Genomic DNA, 19,183 nt, shown 5'->3' with positions numbered 1-19,183 from the left:
AGATGCAGATTTGGAGGTCAGAAGCACAGCAGCCGCCAGCTGCCAGAGTACCCCTGCGCTTTACAGTCTGCTTTTGGATTAAGGCAGTTTTACTCAGGGCGGAGAGCCAGGGCACTCAAACACCCACTGAGCTGTCCTGTGTGGGCCGGGGATCTGGGCCGCTCAGCCGCCGGCACATTCACCGTCCCTCCTCCGGATGCGGCCCCAGCCCCCACGGGTGGCGGCGGCTGCCTCGCCGGGACGGGGCGGGCCAAAACTCGGCGGCTGCGGCGCCGACGGAGTGGGAGGAGAGGGAGGAGGTGACGGAGGAGGAGCCGGAGGAGCCGGCAGGGCGGTGCTGCGCCGAGCGCGGCGGCTCGGGCCCGCCCCCGCCGTCTGGGGGCCGCCGCTCCGCCCCGCTCGCCCGCCCGGCCCGCGGCTGCCGGGAGCGGCTCCATGCGCTCGTGCCGGTAGTGCGCAGCCGCGGCGGAGCCCAGCCGGGAAGAGGAAGCGGCGCGCGGGGAGGGAGGCCGAGGCCGGCGGCGGTGGCGGCTCATGGCTCGGCGGGCGGGCGGGCGGCCGAGGCGTGCGGGCCGCTAGCGCTCCCCGAGGCGGCGGCTCCGGCGGGCGAGGGGGCGAGGCGCCGCCGGCCCCTCCTGCGGCGGCAGCTCCGGCTCCGTGTCGGGGGCGCGGCGGTGGCAGCTCCGGCTCCGCGCCGCCTCCCCGCGGGCGGGTGTTATGGCCCCTTGGGGGAGCGCAGAGGGCTCCCCGGCTTGGAGGTCAGCGCAACTCCTGCTTCTCGTCGTCTCCTGCTGCGGTAGGTACCGGGCAGTGACGCCGCCCGTCCGCCTCCAGCTCGCGGGCCGGGAGGCGGCCGCGGGGGAGGGGGAACAAAGCGGCCTTTCTCCCGGCCGGCCTCGGCGGGGTCCCTGGAGCCTCTCGGGACCGCCGCCACGGCCGACTGGTGTCCCCGTACTTCCCTTCTCTGCCCCCAGCCCCCTCTCCTCCTTCGAACTCGACTGCTCCAAAATTCGCTCTGGGGTTTTTTGTTTGGTTGGTTTGGGTGTTTTTGTGTGTTGTTAATTTATTTATTTATTTATTATTTGTGGGGGTGGACGGAAATCTCCTCTGGGAAGTCCTTAAAACTGCGGCCGGGATTCTGGGATTTGGCCCAGCTGCCCTGGGCTTGCTCTCCCGCAGATGTGCGTTGCCGGGAACTCCGGAGTTGGCGCGGGGCCGCACAAACAAGCCAGCCCCAAATCCTCTGAGTCACGAGTAATCGCTGCCTGTGGATAATAGGCATGGATGCTTGGGAGATGTTCCACGTCCGGCCAGGACGAGCGAGGCCTGGTGTCGGGGGCAGGGCGGCCCCTCCGGGCCGCGGAGTCGGGGGCTGGCGCTGGTGATGAGTTTGTGACACATCAGCGCACGCCTGGAAGACCTTCCAGGGACCTTTGCTTCTGCTCAGCCTGTCCGCGGTTCATACCCGAATAGGTACCAGGATTTCATTCCTGGGTATAAACCCATCTTTAAAACAGAACTGCTAATGAAAAATATTTGTGTAAAAGTACTGAGGTTGGTTTTTACAGTGTAAAGGTGGCCCAGTAACACATGACAGATCAAAACCACAGATGCCTGACAAAGAGAGTCGGCTCATGTTTTCTCAGGGAGTTGTGTTTGTTTTATGAAGTCGAGCATAGGTTGTGTCCATGGGCCTCAAGCAGGAGAAGCAGCCTTTGGCACAGAGCTGGGCATGTGCTTTGCCCTGAGGAGGACAGCGACAGGGGCCCTGCTTCAGCAGTCTCTGGAGTAGATGCCTTTGCTCTAAACACGCGATTGAACGTAAGAAATTGGAATCTCTTTCACTGTTAAAAAAGCAAGCTTGTATTTGGAACATCAAGATATTTCAGAATTTGCCTTTGCAAAGTGTTTTGTCCAGCACATGCCTGTGCTGTAACAGTCGGTCCAAAATCTAAAACTGGAGATGTACTGTATAAACTTGTAGGAGTGTTTCCTATTTTGTATTTACATGAGTAGAAGAGTAAGGAAAGCTTCTTCAGACAGAGATATAACTATGCCAGTACCCGTAACCAAATAGATACACCGATAAAGTTTAATTTTTGAGTGGGTATATTTGCATGAACAAAGTGGGGTACTGACCAGTCTTAAATGCATATTAAGTAAAGCAGAAAAATTTCATGTCAAAAGGTAAACTATAAACACGACTGAAAGGGAGTTAGCTAATGGTGGAGCAGGAAGTGGTAGCAAAAATCTCAAGGTTCGATATATTAAGCTGTTCTTCTGTTTGTGTACTTAATGTACTTTAAAAAATTTAATTTCTGTGAAAAGGTTTTTTAACAAACTCAGTGTGCTGGTTTTATTATACTCATCACAGAATTGAAATTAAAAGTCAAAATTGTAATTGTGATAGTCCTTATCAGCCTGACCTAAATAAACATTTTGAAATGTGATACTGTAACTTGGGTGTTACTGTCAGCATTTCCCTTACAAAAACTTAAATCACAAGCATAATCTTTGATTAGAGAAAAACCAACCAACCAAATTAAATTCTTTCTGGATAACGCTATTCATAGACCTTTAATCAAGACTTTTGAAAGTTCAGCCAGGAAGGCTTCATAAGTTTCTTCTGCCTTGCATCACCATCCATTAGTGCCACTGCCAGGAAGGAGAAGGCGCTTCTGATTTTGATCAGCACTCTGTGTCACTTCATCCTTATGAGGAATTGGTTTCTCTTAACAGTTTTTGTAAAAATGTCTGAAGTTCTGACCTGTTTCACTGCTCAAAGTAAAGGAGCTTTATCGTCCCCAGGCTATAGTATCCAAAACAAAAGCAAGCATTTACTGTGTAGCATAGCCCTTTCTCTGGCTTTCACTTTGATTTCTCCCATTTATGTATTTTGGGATAAAAAAGTGAGACTGGGACCTATGTCCTATTAAAGCATTTTAACTTCCTGTACAACTGCTTTTATCTCTTCCAAACTAAACTGATTTAGTATTGACATGAATTTGATCAGGACTGCTCTCAGCATGGCTGTGTACTGTAATGTTGTTGTTGAGCAGAGACTTGCAGATATCATTATGTTAAGGCTTTGAATGCAGTAGGCAGTACCCAAGGTAAATGCATGCTTGGAAAAGCAATGGTGCATCACTTCAGTTGCCTTCCATTATGCAGTTGCACAGCTAAAATGTCTGGAAATTTCTGCTAATTAAAATACTAAATTCACCAAGGTTGTTATGTGGGCATTGAGCTCTCCAGAGAATGTTTCTCTGTTTCCCTGTAGTTGGTGAATTTTTCAAACCTTTTTTCTGATGATGACTATAATTATAAAAATTTGAGAAGGAGGAATACTGATGAGTGAAATATTGGAGTAGCACCGACTAACAAGAATTACAGCTTGGTAGGGCACTGGGCAACAGTATTTTTTGGTTTATATTTTCAGCCTTCCTGTTGCCTGAGAGTTTTATATCCAAGAAGTAATTGATTTTATGTATCTCTGTATAATCCTGGCCTAGCTTTTACTGGGACAAGTATTAAGACATTTCTGCTTATCTCAAAGGCCATAACAGTTATCTGAGTTTAAAACAGAACCATATGTTGTGCAAGTAATTATTTTAGGGGAAAAAATGTTGTTTGAGAAATCAGTGCTGTTCTTGAGGGAAATATTTTTCAAACCAAAATTCTGTGATTGATCAGCTGTAAATTAAGTAAATCTTGGAATCATAGAATCATGTAGGTTAGAAAAGACCTTCAAGATCATAGTGTCCAACCACAAATCCAGCACTGCCAAGTCCATCATTAAACCATGTCCCTGAACAACACATCTACACAGGTTTAAAGTACCTCCAGGGATGCTGATCCTTTGTTTTTTGTTTTTTTTTTTTTTTGCTATAACATGAACTTCAATTAGAGAACTGAATTTCTAATATTACCATTTTGTTTGGTATTTATTTAATTCTGGACAGGATGGTGGTATATATCTGATTGGTACTATGATGGAACACTTTCAGGACCAGTTTGTGAGGAATTGCTGTTTAGAGCAGAGGCTGAGTTATGAAAAGTCTCTGAGGTGGTATAGTGCAGAAACTAGGACATGGAATGGAGTCCTTTAGAATGGAGTCTGGAAGCATGGGTATTTGGCTTCTTCAGATTTCTGGAAAGTCAAACTTTATATAGTCTTAACTATATTTGTCATCCAGATACATTAATTTGAATTTCCGTCTCACTGAGCAGAAGACTACAGGCAACTTCTATAAAGTTTTTTACAGTTGGTAGCAGTCAGTGCAGTGGTACAGTAGATGAATTTCCCTGCTTCTGATTTCCAGATCTAAATGTGTGTCAAAAAAATATTTACAGTAATGGGACAGGGACACTAAAAGAGTTCCAAGGTAGAAATGATGGCAGAGGAGGTCAGTCTTAATTATCTTTATCTCTAGGTTGGTTTTTGTTTTGGTGGGTACCCTTGGAAGCACTAATGACTGAGAAACATTAGTGGAGATCATAAAAGGATTATTCCCCAAAATTGTGATCGAAACAGTGTTTTATGTTTGACTACTGAGACTACAGGGCTACTGATATTTTGTCCTGTTGAAGAAAAACACAGGACACTTATATAAGCTTTAAAACATTTCATTTTAGATTAGAACCATTCCATGTTTCTGTGGTACAGATGTTGCTGGAAGTGATAACTATACTGTGTATATTACTCGTTCTTCATTTGGTTCTAAGGAAGGACAAGTAAAATTGTCATAAAAGTTCAGTTGTCAGGACCCGAACTTTACTTGTGTGTCAGTTTGTTAATGATGGTGTGAATCAGGAAGAATAAATTGTTTTTTGGGTTCATTCACCTTGTTTGAAATAATTGCCTGAATCATGTAAGCAATTAAAGTCTGCCAGCCAGTTTGTTCAATTTTCTAAAGAAGTTGAACTCTAAAGCCAGAACAGGCTGTCCTAAAGGAATTGCCTGACTTAATAAATATTATACCATAAACTCTTGAATGTCAGTCTTTAGTGATATTTTGTGATATACTGAACAGATATATTTTGCTAAGCTGTAAATTGTAGTTTTGGCAAAACCACTGCATTTAATTTATTAGAATAGTTTTGTAGTCTTTTAAGAGAACGTGTCCTAATTTTAACACTGTAGAAATTTGTGTTGTCTAATAAGTTAATCGTATGTCAACTTGTCCAAGTATGTACACATTCAACTGACTCTTCAGAGCCAATATTGCATCTATAGTCAAAATATCTGTGAGGTCATGTGAAAAATATTTAAAGCAACTTTCATTCAAGGGGAGAAGAAAAAATCCCATATCCTATACAACTCCATAGCAAAAAGTTTGAAAATTGAATATAAGGTAGTCGGTGTAATTGTTATCATGCACTAAATGAGAATACTGTCAGCCAGAGAAAGAGCAGAGGTGTACTTGTAACCAGAATCATGACAGAAGCCATCTGACTCCATTCCTGTCATCAGAGCAGAGCATGTAATGAGGATGGCTTTTTCATCTGTTCTGTCATTGCTAGGAGAGGAAGAGCTCTACTGCATTGGTGTTGGAAGGACCCTACAGGAGAATCTATTTGATTCTTTTGCTTCAGTCACTGCTGTTTTAATATCAAATAGATGTAAATTTTATCAGTATTATTTTCAACTAAGCACTAAATATTTATTGTTTTGTACTTGGTCTGGCTAAAACTTAAAATTATTTTCAGTCTTGTGGTTTGTTAGCAGATCTTAGATTTTTAAACTTTGTGCCTTTGGTGTATTAGGTACATATTATATACCTTTTACAAGATTCCTCAAGTTTCCCAAGGTGTAGATACTATTTCCGTACTTATTAAGTATAATTCACTAGTTTCCTTACAAGTTTTTTAAAAATTCACAAGTACTGTTTGTACTGTGTATATAGTGTGGTTTTGCTTTCTTAGATGTCTCTGCATTTTCTAGTTTTAGTGTTCCATTTATACTGTCCCAGATAGTTAATGATTATGTTAAAATACTGGAACAGCTGAGATATCTAGCTAGGCAGTAATTAAGAGAGTGTGATATGTTGACAGCCTGGGATGTTTTTAGCTTGTATGCATTTCAGAATTACTAGCTGTGGCATTTTTGCAGTACCAGTTATTACTTGAGGTGTCTGTTGGTTGGCAAAATTGCACCTCTGTAGTTTACATGGTTTTAAGAAAACATTGGGTGCCAGTGCATTGGATACTAAAAAGTTTGGTTGTAGATTTGAGTTCCTGTGTTTATCCCCTCAGTAGAAATAAATGTCAGAGTGGTTTATAGCAGGCTGTATGATACCATACTCTGAAGTATTGTGAAGTATTTATGTTGTTCTGACTATGTTATTTTTTTTGTTCCCTGCACTTGATTTTTTGCTGCAGTTGTTACTTCATTGATGATTCATTATGTAAAGCTTTACAATTGCTTTGAAATATACACTATTGATTCTTGTGAGTATCTAAGTTAAAACTACTGAGTTCAGCATAATTGGCAGATCAGTGCAAACACTTCAAAAATGCCCTAATCTAAGTTGTGGTTCGGACTTGTTTCTCTGAACAGCTGCTTTAAATTTGGATATACTGTTAACATTTGGTACCTTGTAATCATGGTGATGGTGTCTTCTTATCAAGACTAGCATATTTAATAGCTATGTACTAGATTTTTTTTCCCCTGCTATTCTATTTGACACTGAATTTTAGGTTATGAGGGAATTTCTGTATATCTTCCTCAGCTATTTTGTGAGAAGCAACTTTTTGTAACTAGTCAGGAAGTTAGCAAGCAAAAATGAGAGCCTCCCCTTAATTAAGAAAGCTTACAAGTAGAGCATGTTTTGAAGGGGGAAGGAAGTCACACAAAACTATTTGGTTTAGTACCTTGAGTTGAGGTCGTCTCTCACTTAAACATCTTGTGAGTTTTAGTACTTACAGGACTTTCCCAGATACATTTATTTGGTTGTGGAATTTTTTGTTGTGCAAGAAAGCTCAATGTGGTTACATTTAGTAAATCATAAATTCCGCAAAGCAATGAAAGTGAACTACTTGTGTTTCTCTGTGAGGGGAAAGTACATTTGAACTTGGGATAGGAACTGCATGTTTCACCCATGATTGTGTGTAATTCACACTTTGCTTAACTTTGCAGATGTTTCCTCTCCTAAGTGGAAGCCCCTGGGACTGGCTGTGGGTAACCAGAGCAGACATTCAAAGTCAGTTGTAGCCATATAACGGTACAGAGGTCCTCTAACAAGCAGTGTGAGCACACTTTGGCACGTGGTAGAAGTCTGTAATGAAGTTGCTTGCATTTAAAAGTTAAAAAATTAGTCTGCTAGAGGGTCCTTTATCTTGGTTTTATTACTCCAGCTTTGTGTGCATGTATTGGGAGATAGAGATAAGTTCCTCTGTAAGTACAGAAAGATTGTGAGAATAGTTATTTTGTGGAAAAAATAAGATTTTCTTCTAATTTATATTTACTAGAAATAATTTTGTTCTAGTCAATGATGTATCTTAAAATTTTATTGTTCCTACTTAAGGAGCTGCTCCTTTAGAAAGAACTTTTCAATAACTGAAGCCAAGCAGTTTCGAACAGAAAAATGAAATCTTGTTTGATGTGCCTTATAGTGGAAAGGCACACACATTCATATGCTCTGACTTCTAGATTTTAGCTGTATATGAATTTTCATAAGATTTTGCTTAATATCTTTCTTCCTATGCTTCACAAAGGGTATTATAATTCAATGAATTAGTATACCCTGGTAGGGTGTTTTCCTTCTATGAAATTGTATGGAGTAGCTCAAATAAAAGTTTCTATTAGGGATATTGTAGTAACTGGGACTGAGATAATGAATACATCACATGCAGTAAACAAATCCATATATATGTGCTTCTCTTATCACTTAGATTTAAGTGGAGACTTTAACCTTCCCTTTCTTTATTTCCTGCACATAAAGTTCAACAGAGTAATTTTCAAACAGAGGTTCATTTTAGAGTCCTAATTAAGATGCTTTTTTTTGTTTGTAATATTGTTGTATTTACTTCGGCCTGCTCTTCATATTACTAAAGAATTACATCTTTCCATTTGCTGTCTTCTAGAGAAGTGCTTAGGGGGAATAAACAGGGATTTAACTCAAAATGTGTGTTTAAACCACATTGAAATATTTGTAACTGGACTTGAGAGCATACATATTTTTTTCCAGTTTGTAATTTTTTAAAAGTATGGAGAAAGAACATATGTCCTTTCCATGATCTAAACATCAGTTAAAATTACCTGAGAGAGATGTCTACTCTTAAGTCAGGAAGGTGAATGACATCAGACACATGACTCTTGATCACAGCAACTTGCGGCTGGAAGCACTGATGGGGATGGATTTGGGTGATTATATAATTAGCAGAAATAACTTCCCTTGTCAGGGCACCTCCTATTTGTCATGTTTCCTATCTAAAGGTACTGGACAAGTAGTCAGTTCCATGGTTAAAGTTCAGCTGGTGTCTGTGGTTGGAGAGATTCATGAAGACAGGAGAGCTGGGATGGCAAGGGAGGGAAAGATTGGGATGTCTTGTTCACAGCTAAAGGTGGCAAAACTGTTCTTCAGAGTGGAGCAGGAGGCCAAGATGTCTACAAGAACAGCTGTTTTTTAAGAGGTTGGGCAAATAGAGGGGAGGAACAATCCTTTTATTTTGAGGGTATTATGGTGTCTGAGTGAGCATCTAATCTGTGTGAGAGGTTACTCTTATGGGCAAGGAAAAATAGGGTTTAAATGCAGAAAGAGCTTGGAAATTGCTTGAGGTCTTGATCTCTGGCTATCCAAGTATTCTCAGGCAGAGGGGTATTACAGGAACATTAGATTCCTGCATTTGACCTGTACTTTAGCAAATAAGTGAACAAACAATCTTTGAACATTTTGTAATTCAGCGAATGGCTTTCGTCAATATTTTTAAGCTTCCTTTTTTGTGATCCCTTTTCTGGCTGATACTGGCATTTGGCATTTCTGCACTCCAGCAGCTTTACTGCAGGATGTGCCTGGGAGCTGCATGTTTGTAGAGTCCAGTTACTAATAACCTACCTCCCTGTTGTTGCTGATCCAGCTAATGCTGTTTCCAGTGCCTGTTGCCTAGGTGTCATGTAGTTTTTCGCACTTCAATTCCAGATTTTAAATTATCTGTTGTGTCTGTCATCTGTGCACACTGTAACGAAGGCTCAGTGGTATCACAGTTCTCATGCAAATGACAATCCAATGTACCACAGCTGAGTGATAATGTTACTAACCTCTTTTTAGATACACAATACTAGCTTTCCAGTTTTCCTCATCCTTTGTGGAAATGTGGGATAGTACAGAGGCCTTTTGCCTTTACAATGTAGATGGGTAAGGCTTGAGGGAAAGAACTGTACCTTTGTTGTCTTGCCGTAGTGAGGAGCACAGTCCACTTTCCCCACCGTCAGTTGGAATTGCAAATCTTGTGCGTAGAACTGTAGTGAGCTGATCCTGACTGAATACCAGGCACCCACAAAAGCCACTCTTTAACTCCCTTCTGCAACTGAACAGGATAGAGGATGTATAACAAAGGGTTAGTGGGTTGAGATGAGGTCCTTGAGAGAGCTCACCAAATACTGTCATAAACCAAGCAGACTCAAGTTAGAGATATTAACTGAGTTTAACAAAATTGGTGCAGGAAAGTGAGAAGTAAAAACAGACCTTAAAACACCATCCCCCACCCTTCCCTCTTTCTCAGCTCTACCTCATCCCCACGGGTGGCACAGGGAGACAGGGAATAGGTCAATTCATTCCAGTTCATCCCTGCTGCTGCTCAGGGAGAGGAGTCCTACTTCAGTGTAGGGTTCCTTGCATGAGAGACAGTTCTCCATGAACTTCTCCAGTGTGAGTCCTTCCCACAGGCAATAGTGAGAACTGCTGCATCATGGGCCATTCTTCCTTGGAATGCCTTAAAGAACAGTCTGCTCCAGCCTGGATTCCGTACAGGGTCACAAGTCCTAGCAGGAGACCTTCTCCAGTGTGAGCTTCTCTGTCCATGGGGTTGCAGATCCCTGCCAGGAGCCTGCTCCAGCATGGGCCTCCCATGGTGTCACAGACTCCTCTCAGCATCCACCTGCTGCAGTGTGGGTCTCCTCCACGAGTGCAGGTGGATCTCTGCATCCCTGTGGTCCTCCGTGGGCTGCAGGGGCACAGCTGCCTCACCATGGGCTGGCTGCACCATGATCTGCTAAGGAATCTCGTGGCTCTCCTGGACACAGTGGAAGCTTCCAGCAGATTCTTGCGGAAAGCCAACTCCTGTAACCCCCTTGCTTCCAAAACCTGGCTGTGTAAACCCAATATAGGTGCTTTTAGGGTCCATGAGACATTTTCCTGGAAAAAGCAATGCCATTTTCTAACTGTGCAGATTAGTAGGAGCAGCAGTGCAACAGTTCTACACAGTGATGACATCCTTCAAGTCAGATCTGCCCAGATAGTAAAGTTAAGGTCATTGCTGGGGAGTTGAGAGACATCCCTCACTCCTACAGAATGGAAAGTTTTATTGGTTCTTGATAGTGACTTTTTTTGAATTAATATCTTGAAACATTCAGCTGTACATCAGTCTTAAAATGTTAAGTAAAAGCATGGAAGCCAGGAATATGTATGTGAGAATTAAGTGAATAGGTCTGTGTTTGACTTCCTTTCACCAGTTTTCTGAAACAGTCTGTAGTTTGCAACTTTACAAAGGAGGTCTAGCTGAGGTCTGAGACAGCAGTTTAAAGTGTTGGTCATGAAGGAATTCGGCTTAAAATATTAAAGCTTTCAGAAATGATTGATGATTAGAATAAAGCTGAATTGAAGTTTTTAATTTGAGGTCTTGCTTACTGACCATACTGCTCATTTGGGAGCCAATAAAGTGCTCAAAGTACCTAATTTGAAATAAGCATGAACAGTTTCTCAGGCATGTGTGTTGCTCAACTAAAATGATCACATCGAACTATTTTTCAGGGGAGGTGAGTTACTGTGATTGCAAGGAGGTCTGAACTAGCTTTAAATTTGTTTGAATGTGGTGTATAAATTACTGCTACGAACATAAGGATCGTGCTGTTAGACTCTTACTAAGCTGCTCCTTTAGGCCTGTATTGAAATACATTGTACTTTGATATATTTTTGAAGTGTCTTGATGATACTTAAATTTATTTAGGCAGGTAATCAGAGTTTGGTTTGCACTTTATGGAGTTCCATTGTTCTGGGAGTGCTTTTCTCCCAGATCTGGAAATCTGCTCTTAAACAGGAATGATATGTACTTAAATTAGCAATATACTTCATAATATAAAGGCAGATAAATGGGAATTTGAACATGTAGGCATTATGTCTGACATTGATCTTGTACTTGTCACCCTGCTGTGTCACATTTTTTGCTATTTTAAAATTCAGTGCCTCCCTTTAAAAAGGCCGTAGGAGCAAGTGCCGAATTTTGTTATCAGGTTGGCTTTTAATAGAGTGCAATGTATGTAAAATGAAAGTATTTTTTTACCCTTTATTTTACAGCTGAATTAATGCATTGAAACCTCCTCTTCCAGCTGCATTTCCTAAAAAGGAAAGCCATAGCTTTTGGAACCTTAGAGCCTTTTAGATGCAGAATAAAGTATCACCTGTTGTGTCATTTAAAAAAACTCAAAACACTCATTTGTGACACCTATACAGTGGTGAGGACAAAGGCCGACAGAAATGCCATCTGTGTGGCTGCCTTTAGCCACAGTAAGCCTAACCAGTTACCTTCTGGGCACTGAACCAGCTCAAATACTTACTTCTAGTGAATACACAAATGTCTTGAGAAATCACATTGTCTTGCTGCCTTAACTCTGATAATGGCAGATTCCATCTAAAAGTTGCCATGTAGTGTCAGTGCTGAGCCTCTGAGTACTTCTTCAGATGATCCAGAAAGAAAAGGAAGTACAGAGTGAAGTATAAACAGTGTAAGAATTTACAAGTATGCTGTTTTCACAACATCTGCTTTATCACAAATAAGCCCTACTCTTCAGTTTTGTAATCTCTATCAACTTGAAAATTCTCCCTAATTTTAGAAAGTTGTATATGTGTCTACCATCAATAACAGATGAGGAGTGGAAGACTCTGGTACAATGAAATATTCCAGGTTCCCTTTATACTTGTTTCCCAGAACTGAACCTCTTCTAGAAATACCCTTTTTGTTTCTCAAAGAGCCAACACACAGCAAAGCCAATGCCCTTAAACTGTGACTTACTATTATTATTCATTAGACAAAGTTAGCAGTAAGGGATGTAATCTGCTTTCATCAATGCAAAAGTGTAACAATGCTTTTCATGTGCCTTGAAAAGAATCTACATCCAAAAGAATACAACTGCCTGTCAAGTTTGGTAAATGGTATTAACATAAGAAAGTAATATATTTTTTCACTTAGCTCATTTTCCAAAGCATTCTTCATCCCTCTCTTCAAAAAAATGCCTTTTTTTTTTTGTCATACACAGGTTGAATCTGAGTGTCCCAACAAAAGGCTGTTTTTTCTTTCCTAGTTGGCTGTTAACTTCCCATGTGATCTCTCTTTATAAACGAGCATGTATGTGCCTAGTGGTGACTTTTTGGTGACTTTTTGGATTCTTAAAATAGGCTTACTCCAAAAGCATACTATAAACTTCACTTCCATCTGAATTTACTGTGCTCCAAGGTGTGACGTGGTTGGTAGCAAACCTTCAGTAAATATTTTTGTTTTAATATATTCTTTGCATAGTCTCCTAAAAGCTCTTTACTGACCAAATAAGGTTTAATAATTAAGATAGACTAATAGTGACAGTATTCCTGTAAAGTATGTTGAGCAAGGTAAAAGCTGAAGCACAGAAAATAAGTAGCAGAAAGCAAGTTTCATGGTTGTGTGTGCATAGAGTTTGTTACTCCAGATTTCTGATCCTGTACTGTCTGTGTGAGTGAACTGGGGAATCTTGGTTTGGTGTAATTTAAGGCAGAGTCAGTGTGGGAAAAGGCAGGTTTATTAAAGGAATGCAAGGCAACAGGAGCATGACTTAATGATCTGAACTCCTCTGCAGAGAAGTCTCAATTCTCAGTGTAGGCAGATTAGTCTGGCCCTTAGAGGGAAGATAGAGAATGAAGAGTTGTCCTAAATTATTTAAATGCCAGCAGCATCCTTCTGGGAAATACCCAGTTGCTTAGTTTTTGTTGTGGAAGTGGAAATAGGCTACTTTCAGAGCAGTGTCTGTTCTACTGTATTTAAAACTCTGGCTCTTACCCTTGTCTGGTTTTACAGATGTTACTAACAACTGATTTCCTCTCATCTGCTCGTTAGAAACACAGTCTGTTGTATAATTCAGCTGTGTTTACTTGAGTGGATGCAGAGTGCTTTAAGAGGTTTAGTGATGATCTGCTGCTGCTGCTTAAACAGCTCTTTCAGACCACATACATTTTCTTGGAAGCAGAGGTAGAACATTCTTTATCATGGATTTTACTGTATTCTTTGTGGAATCTGTTACACTTAGTAACAAATCTACAATGAAACCTCTATGTTGGAATACATATAGAAATGTAAGGGTTTTCTATTTAAATTTTTATTAACTGGATTTTTGGTACTGTTACTCTTTTGCTAAACATAGAAATAGCCCATAGTGTTTGGAAGTTGTGGGGAGCGTGCAGATGTGCACAGCTGAGTGATCCACAGGAAGTGAAGTTTGAATTGATAGTTACATTGTTGGGTAACAGTGAATATGCTCAAATTAAACAACTGAAGTGGCTTTTGGAGGATGAGGTGGTGAACCGAATGGACAAAGGAGCGGGCGGTTACTATGTAACTTGACATTCAGTCATCTGGTGTTAATCAGAATCATTCTTGTCGGGGTTTTCCGTGGAAAGAGTATTTTTTTTTCTATTATCCAGTATATTTTAATAAGTTCTTTTTAGGAAGCTGGATTGCAGAAAGAAATAGTTGTTTTAAAATTTCATTAGGAAGTTAATGACTTGTGTAAACAAGTAGTGAGAATGTGTTTTGATCAAGAAAAGCATAGATCAGAAGAGCTTGTGTCAAAGAGATGAGGTGTACTAGGTGTAGGGATACCATACTGGAAGGTAATTATAAATATGAATGTAAGGGTATGTGGTGATAAGGATTTTGGAAATACCTGTTAGATGGCATTCTCTTCTCCAAGGTGTTCATTCGTCTTAATATGTTTAAACCTCTCTTCCTGTTTGTGCTTTTGTCGTTGGAAGCCTGCCCTAGAGCAAATGCGTGCATGTGTTTGTGTGTGTCTGTGTGTGTGTTATTGGTGGCTGCCTGCTTTTCCCTCCCTGGGGAACTGATGGGGTTTGGTAAGTTTTTTCGGAGCACTGCATTGTGGTGCTCTTTGGTTTTCCCAGTGCTCATCCCCGGTAGGCAAGTTTCTTTGAACCTTCTTTCCTAGTTCTGCTGATGGGAGAGGCATGTGGGTGAGCCTGAAAACAGGAGTATTAGAAATGGGCAGCTTCATGCTGGCCGTGTTGAAGCTGAGGGAGATAGTTCCAAGTATGGCTGTGTTTCAGTGAAAGGAGGAATTTATTATTTCTTTGTCATTCATCTCCGTAGGCTTTTTCTTTCACTTGGTAACTGAATGAAAAAGGGGGAATGGGCCAATTCACACCTCTATAAACACACCTATTTCAGCTACCTAACTTCTGAAAACCTCTTTGCTCTTTTGAATTGCAGTGAAATTGCATCTAAAACGTGATGTTTCAGAGTGCAGTGTACCACCACATTTGAGTTAATTTGACCCTCAGATAAACATGTATCATGAATTTTATAGATGTTTCCAATTCCTTGCAAAGCACTTGAATAGAAATTATGGTTCTGCTGCCCAGGACTACCTGGATGTAGTTGACAGACAGATGGGAACATCTGTGCATATTTTAGGAGGAAATCTGGATGTAGTTCAAATTTCATGTTACAGAAAAGAATGAAAGATTCTTGAAGGCTTAGAGCTACTGTCATATAATAAAATTTGGTGTTTCGTGACCCATAAAATGTGCGACTTTCTCTTACCGACTACTGAGAGTAGGCACAGAAAGTGCCTTTGGGGTCATACAAACAAGCCTTCATTTGTAAACGATGGCATCTGTGAGTAATTGAGGTCCTTAAGTTTCTGTGACAAATACTTGCTATGTAAAAAGCCAAAACCAGGAGCTATATAGCAAATTACTTGTGGGTCTACTTTAACACAGTTACAGTTTTTCAGGGGTAATTTGTGAGTCTCAGGAATGTAGTTTGATAGTGGAAAATTACATACTTAAGTGTTTTGAAACAGACTTTGTTGTGTTCTCTTCAACCAATGTTAGGTATACTATGGCTGTCTTGAGGCTGTGCTGTACTCTGCTGAACTGCAGCTGCCTAAACTGTCTATCTAGTCAAATGCTTATCTAGCTCTACAGAAAGGATTTTATTTTTATTTATTTTGCAATTGTGGAGTCACAGTACTATCCAACACTCATGTTTGTAGTCCCTGATAATAGAAGATTATGTTTATCTTTTCTAACTACTGGGAACCCCCACGGCAAGAAGTTGTAGTACCCTACAGTCCTGTGCAATAAGAGAAACTATTCTGGCTGTCAGAAGTGCACTTGTTTCCAGTGCATATGAAGGTGGGAATGTTAACTGTCCTTATCTTACAATTACTGTATTAAAAGTGTTTTCACATAATCTCTGTTGTCTCTGTTACTACCTGCAGGACAATCACTGTAATTCAGGATTTCCAAATGTTTCATGAAAGGGACAAGCCTTTCCCTTTGGTGCTCAGAATTTTGTACTTTTTTCTCAGTGACTTGGGGGAGAGACGGAAGGTGAAGCACAATGAGATAGTTGTTAGCACAGGATAGCTGTATGTCAGTTCTGTTTCACTTGGTTTTACTCTCCTGTTGTTCTGTGTTTCTTTAGTACTGATATCATTTACAAACATTACTCAAGCCTAGTCATTCTTTCCTTTGTGCTTCCCACCATCTGGGTAGTTCTGGCCATGGGAAACACAAAGTCATCATATGTGCTTTCTTTAACCCCACCTATCTCTGCTGTGCTTCCTGTAAAGCACTGCCATTTGATTATATTTTGGAACATGGTGGGCTGAGATTTCCAGTTTTTACAAGGCAATGAGTTCTGTGGAGCCAGAGTTGTTTTTCTAGTTTGTACAGTTCCTGACACAATAAAGCTATAATAATGACAAAAACTTATTTGTATTGTTACAGGAAAAATAGCCACACAGTGATATGTTACTGTATCATGAGCCAAGTAAAGAAGACTCCAAATTTATCACAAATTCATTTTGAAAATTTATTTCTAAGTTACTCCATGGTGTTTAAAATAAAACAGGTGTACTCATGCTCATGTGTGAGGTACAGCACCAGCATTATTCTTGCAGGATAAGAATCACAAGATTTATAGCAAATGGTGTGGAAGGGAGGGAGGAAAAAAGGAAAAGATCTTTTCAAAGAGGGGGAGAGAATTTGGATCTTAGCAATATGCACCTATTTGTCTGTTGGTTTTAAAATTTTTTGAATACATATAGACAGCTTCTAGACTTTATAAAAATTATCCATGAGGCTCACGGGAGTTTCCTATTTGGAATGAATGACTTAAATCAATGCAGTACCTGTAGTGGAGTTTTCTCAGACAAGAATATAGATCTTGCGTAAAACACTGAAGACAAAATAATTTTTACTAAATTATAAATTTTATGGGCTATTTCCCTTATCATGTTTGCTTTGATGAATCAAGTCTATTTGAACAAAAGAATCTAAAAATACCAAGGCCACCATGTGCAGAATTCTTTCATGGGTGCTGAGTGTACCCATTCAAGTATGTGCACACATTAATATTAGGAGTATGCTTTAGCAATTTCAAGATCTGATTCTTATTTAAAGAAGCTACTAATCTGGGTAAAATCATGTCTTGCGGGCCATCTATCTTATAATAATGTCTTGTCTTTTTTTACTTGTTGCAATTCACAGTACATTTTGAGGAATGCAGTGTGTTATGACCAGCAAGTTATAGCAAATTCATATCTTGTTCTTCCTATGTCCTGAGGATATTTAATAAGCAGCGTTGTTTAGACAACTCTAGAAAGTTAGTGTAGCTAATTAATAGCCTTTCCTGTCACAGCAATTGAAATTTCCCAGCTGACTTCATTAGAGCAAGAACTTTGTCAATTCAGTGTCTTTTCAGTAGCGAGAACAGAAGCTCCTACAGGGTGTGGTTGCCTTTAAACTCGGTGACATCTCCACTTCTGTCTTGTGTAACTAGAGTAGATCAAACAGCTTGTAATAAATAATGAAATTAATTTTGCGTAAGGTTGTTTGCATGTGATTAACAAAAAGCATTGGTTCACAGATATTGAAGGGACAGGCAAAAAAGGTGCATTGCCTTAGAGGCTCTTTCCCCCTTTGGTTGTGCTTTTTTACACTGGGTGCACAATGGGTGCAGGGTTACACCGTGCAAGGTTACTTCTATGCTTTAATTAGTTCAGTGAAGCATTAACAAGGGACCAAGTGTATGTCTTGTGTTACTGGAAGGTAGCTGGGCAGACAGCGTGACATTTGGTTTAAGTTCAGTTTCAGTGTGAATAGGTGCGTGGGGTCTAAAAACTCCAGTTACCCGACTATGCATAAACAAGTCTGCACAAGTCTTTGCAAGGTCTGTAATTTCTGTGAACTTTTTTCATACATTAAAGGAAGCACGTTTTCTTGGGAACTTTACATTGCTTTTTAATTCTATCAGTAAGAAAACAAAGCACATTAAAATGTATAAAAAGTTGTCAAAATCAAAGTTCTATTTCTAGTAATAAGTAGCAAGAAGGAAAGAAAACAGTTTTATCTTTCGAATGAGGATATTTTTCATAGATGCAATAAGCATGCAGTGTTTTTATGATTTTTGCATGTGATATATGTGCAAAATGTGCTGTAAAAATACTGTTGCTTCATTGCCCTTCCCGGTAAACTGCTTGCTTTCAAGTCACTTATGTCACCTCAGTGAATTCAGCTGGGATGTGTTGCAGTTAATTCTAACTTATTGTTACTGTCATAAAGGTGGAGTTGAAGCTCAGCAGCACTGTACCACTGACTCCAGTATTCCCTGGTTTGCTCAGGGAATTGCCCTGGCCAATGTTCCAAAAAGAATATAGCAGATCTGGTAATTATGGTTTGATTTCTCCATCCCCTGTTTTTGCTTCAATCGCAACCGTGAAATTTTCTCCTTGATCTCTGTCTGGATTGTGACATCTTAGACCTTCTGCTGAATAAAGACTTGAAATAAATTGATGTTGTAACTTTATTTTATTAATCCAGTTAGCCTTCTGGATATTGCAACCATTATTCTCTAGATGTATCTTAGGCCTTTTTGGTTTTTTTGGCCACATGACATGTAGGCTCACTAATAAATGTGCAGCAGTAGAGCAGTGTTTTCCTTCTTTTCAAAAACCCTCATGATTCTCCCCCACCCTCCAATATCAAGTACTCCTACACTATTTCAGTCTTTTTTGGAAAAAAAATCAGTTTTAAATCTGAGTCATACTGTAATCTGGAACCAGAAGCTTGGCTGTTTTGTGGGTTCCTGGTATAGATTTATGCAGTAATAGCAGATTATATTTTCATTTCTTCAACCTTATAATAGGTTTTTGATGGTTGCAGTTATTATTTATGAATAATAATTTCATTTCTTCTGTTAGCATTTTTCAGGATGGCACAGGCCGAAATCATGAGAGGAAAAGAGGATAACCAGCAGTATTACATTTTAAGAATATATGACCTGATGAAGTCCTGCTGTTACCATCTAAATTGTGACAGAGTAGTGAAATCTTCTTTTTGTTTGTGTATGGTTATGGGGTTTTGATTTTAAATTTTTAAAATACAATACACCAGCTCTACGTAGATTGCTGTGTGCTAACATTTGTTCCTGTACTTACAAAGAATTAAGATGAGAAATAATTTAGCATGATGAGAAAACAAAACCAATTTTTTTTTACTGCAACTGTAACTTAAAAAAAACAGTAGGTAAAAGTGTGAAGCATGTGAAGAGTGTGAATTAAGTTTGCATTGCTCTTCCCTCTACTGTATAAGCTTTGTGCAGCCCACACATCAAAATTTTCCTCTCGTCTGGCACTTCTCAAATCTGACGTAGTTTAAATTCTGAAATGAGATTTTAGCAAAGGATAGTTATAGCC

At 40.1% G+C, this 19,183-nt stretch overlaps 1 protein-coding gene across 1 annotated transcript in view; it reads left to right on the top strand.

Annotated features, from left to right (window-relative positions):
* Window positions 1–373: 373 nt before the first annotated feature.
* The window catches only part of LRP12 (LDL receptor related protein 12), a 50,043-nt gene continuing 31,233 nt past the window's right edge, over window positions 374–19,183 (top strand). The window contains exon 1 of the mRNA XM_038126877.1: window positions 374–796. Within this exon, the coding sequence (XP_037982805.1) occupies window positions 718–796 (79 nt within the window). The 5' untranslated portion in view covers window positions 374–717. The remainder of the gene's footprint in view (window positions 797–19,183) is intronic.

Source organism: Motacilla alba, chromosome 2, assembly GCF_015832195.1.
Source record: "Motacilla alba alba isolate MOTALB_02 chromosome 2, Motacilla_alba_V1.0_pri, whole genome shotgun sequence".
Taxonomy (NCBI): domain Eukaryota; kingdom Metazoa; phylum Chordata; class Aves; order Passeriformes; family Motacillidae; genus Motacilla; species Motacilla alba.
This window is presented reverse-complemented; position numbering and strand designations above follow the sequence as displayed.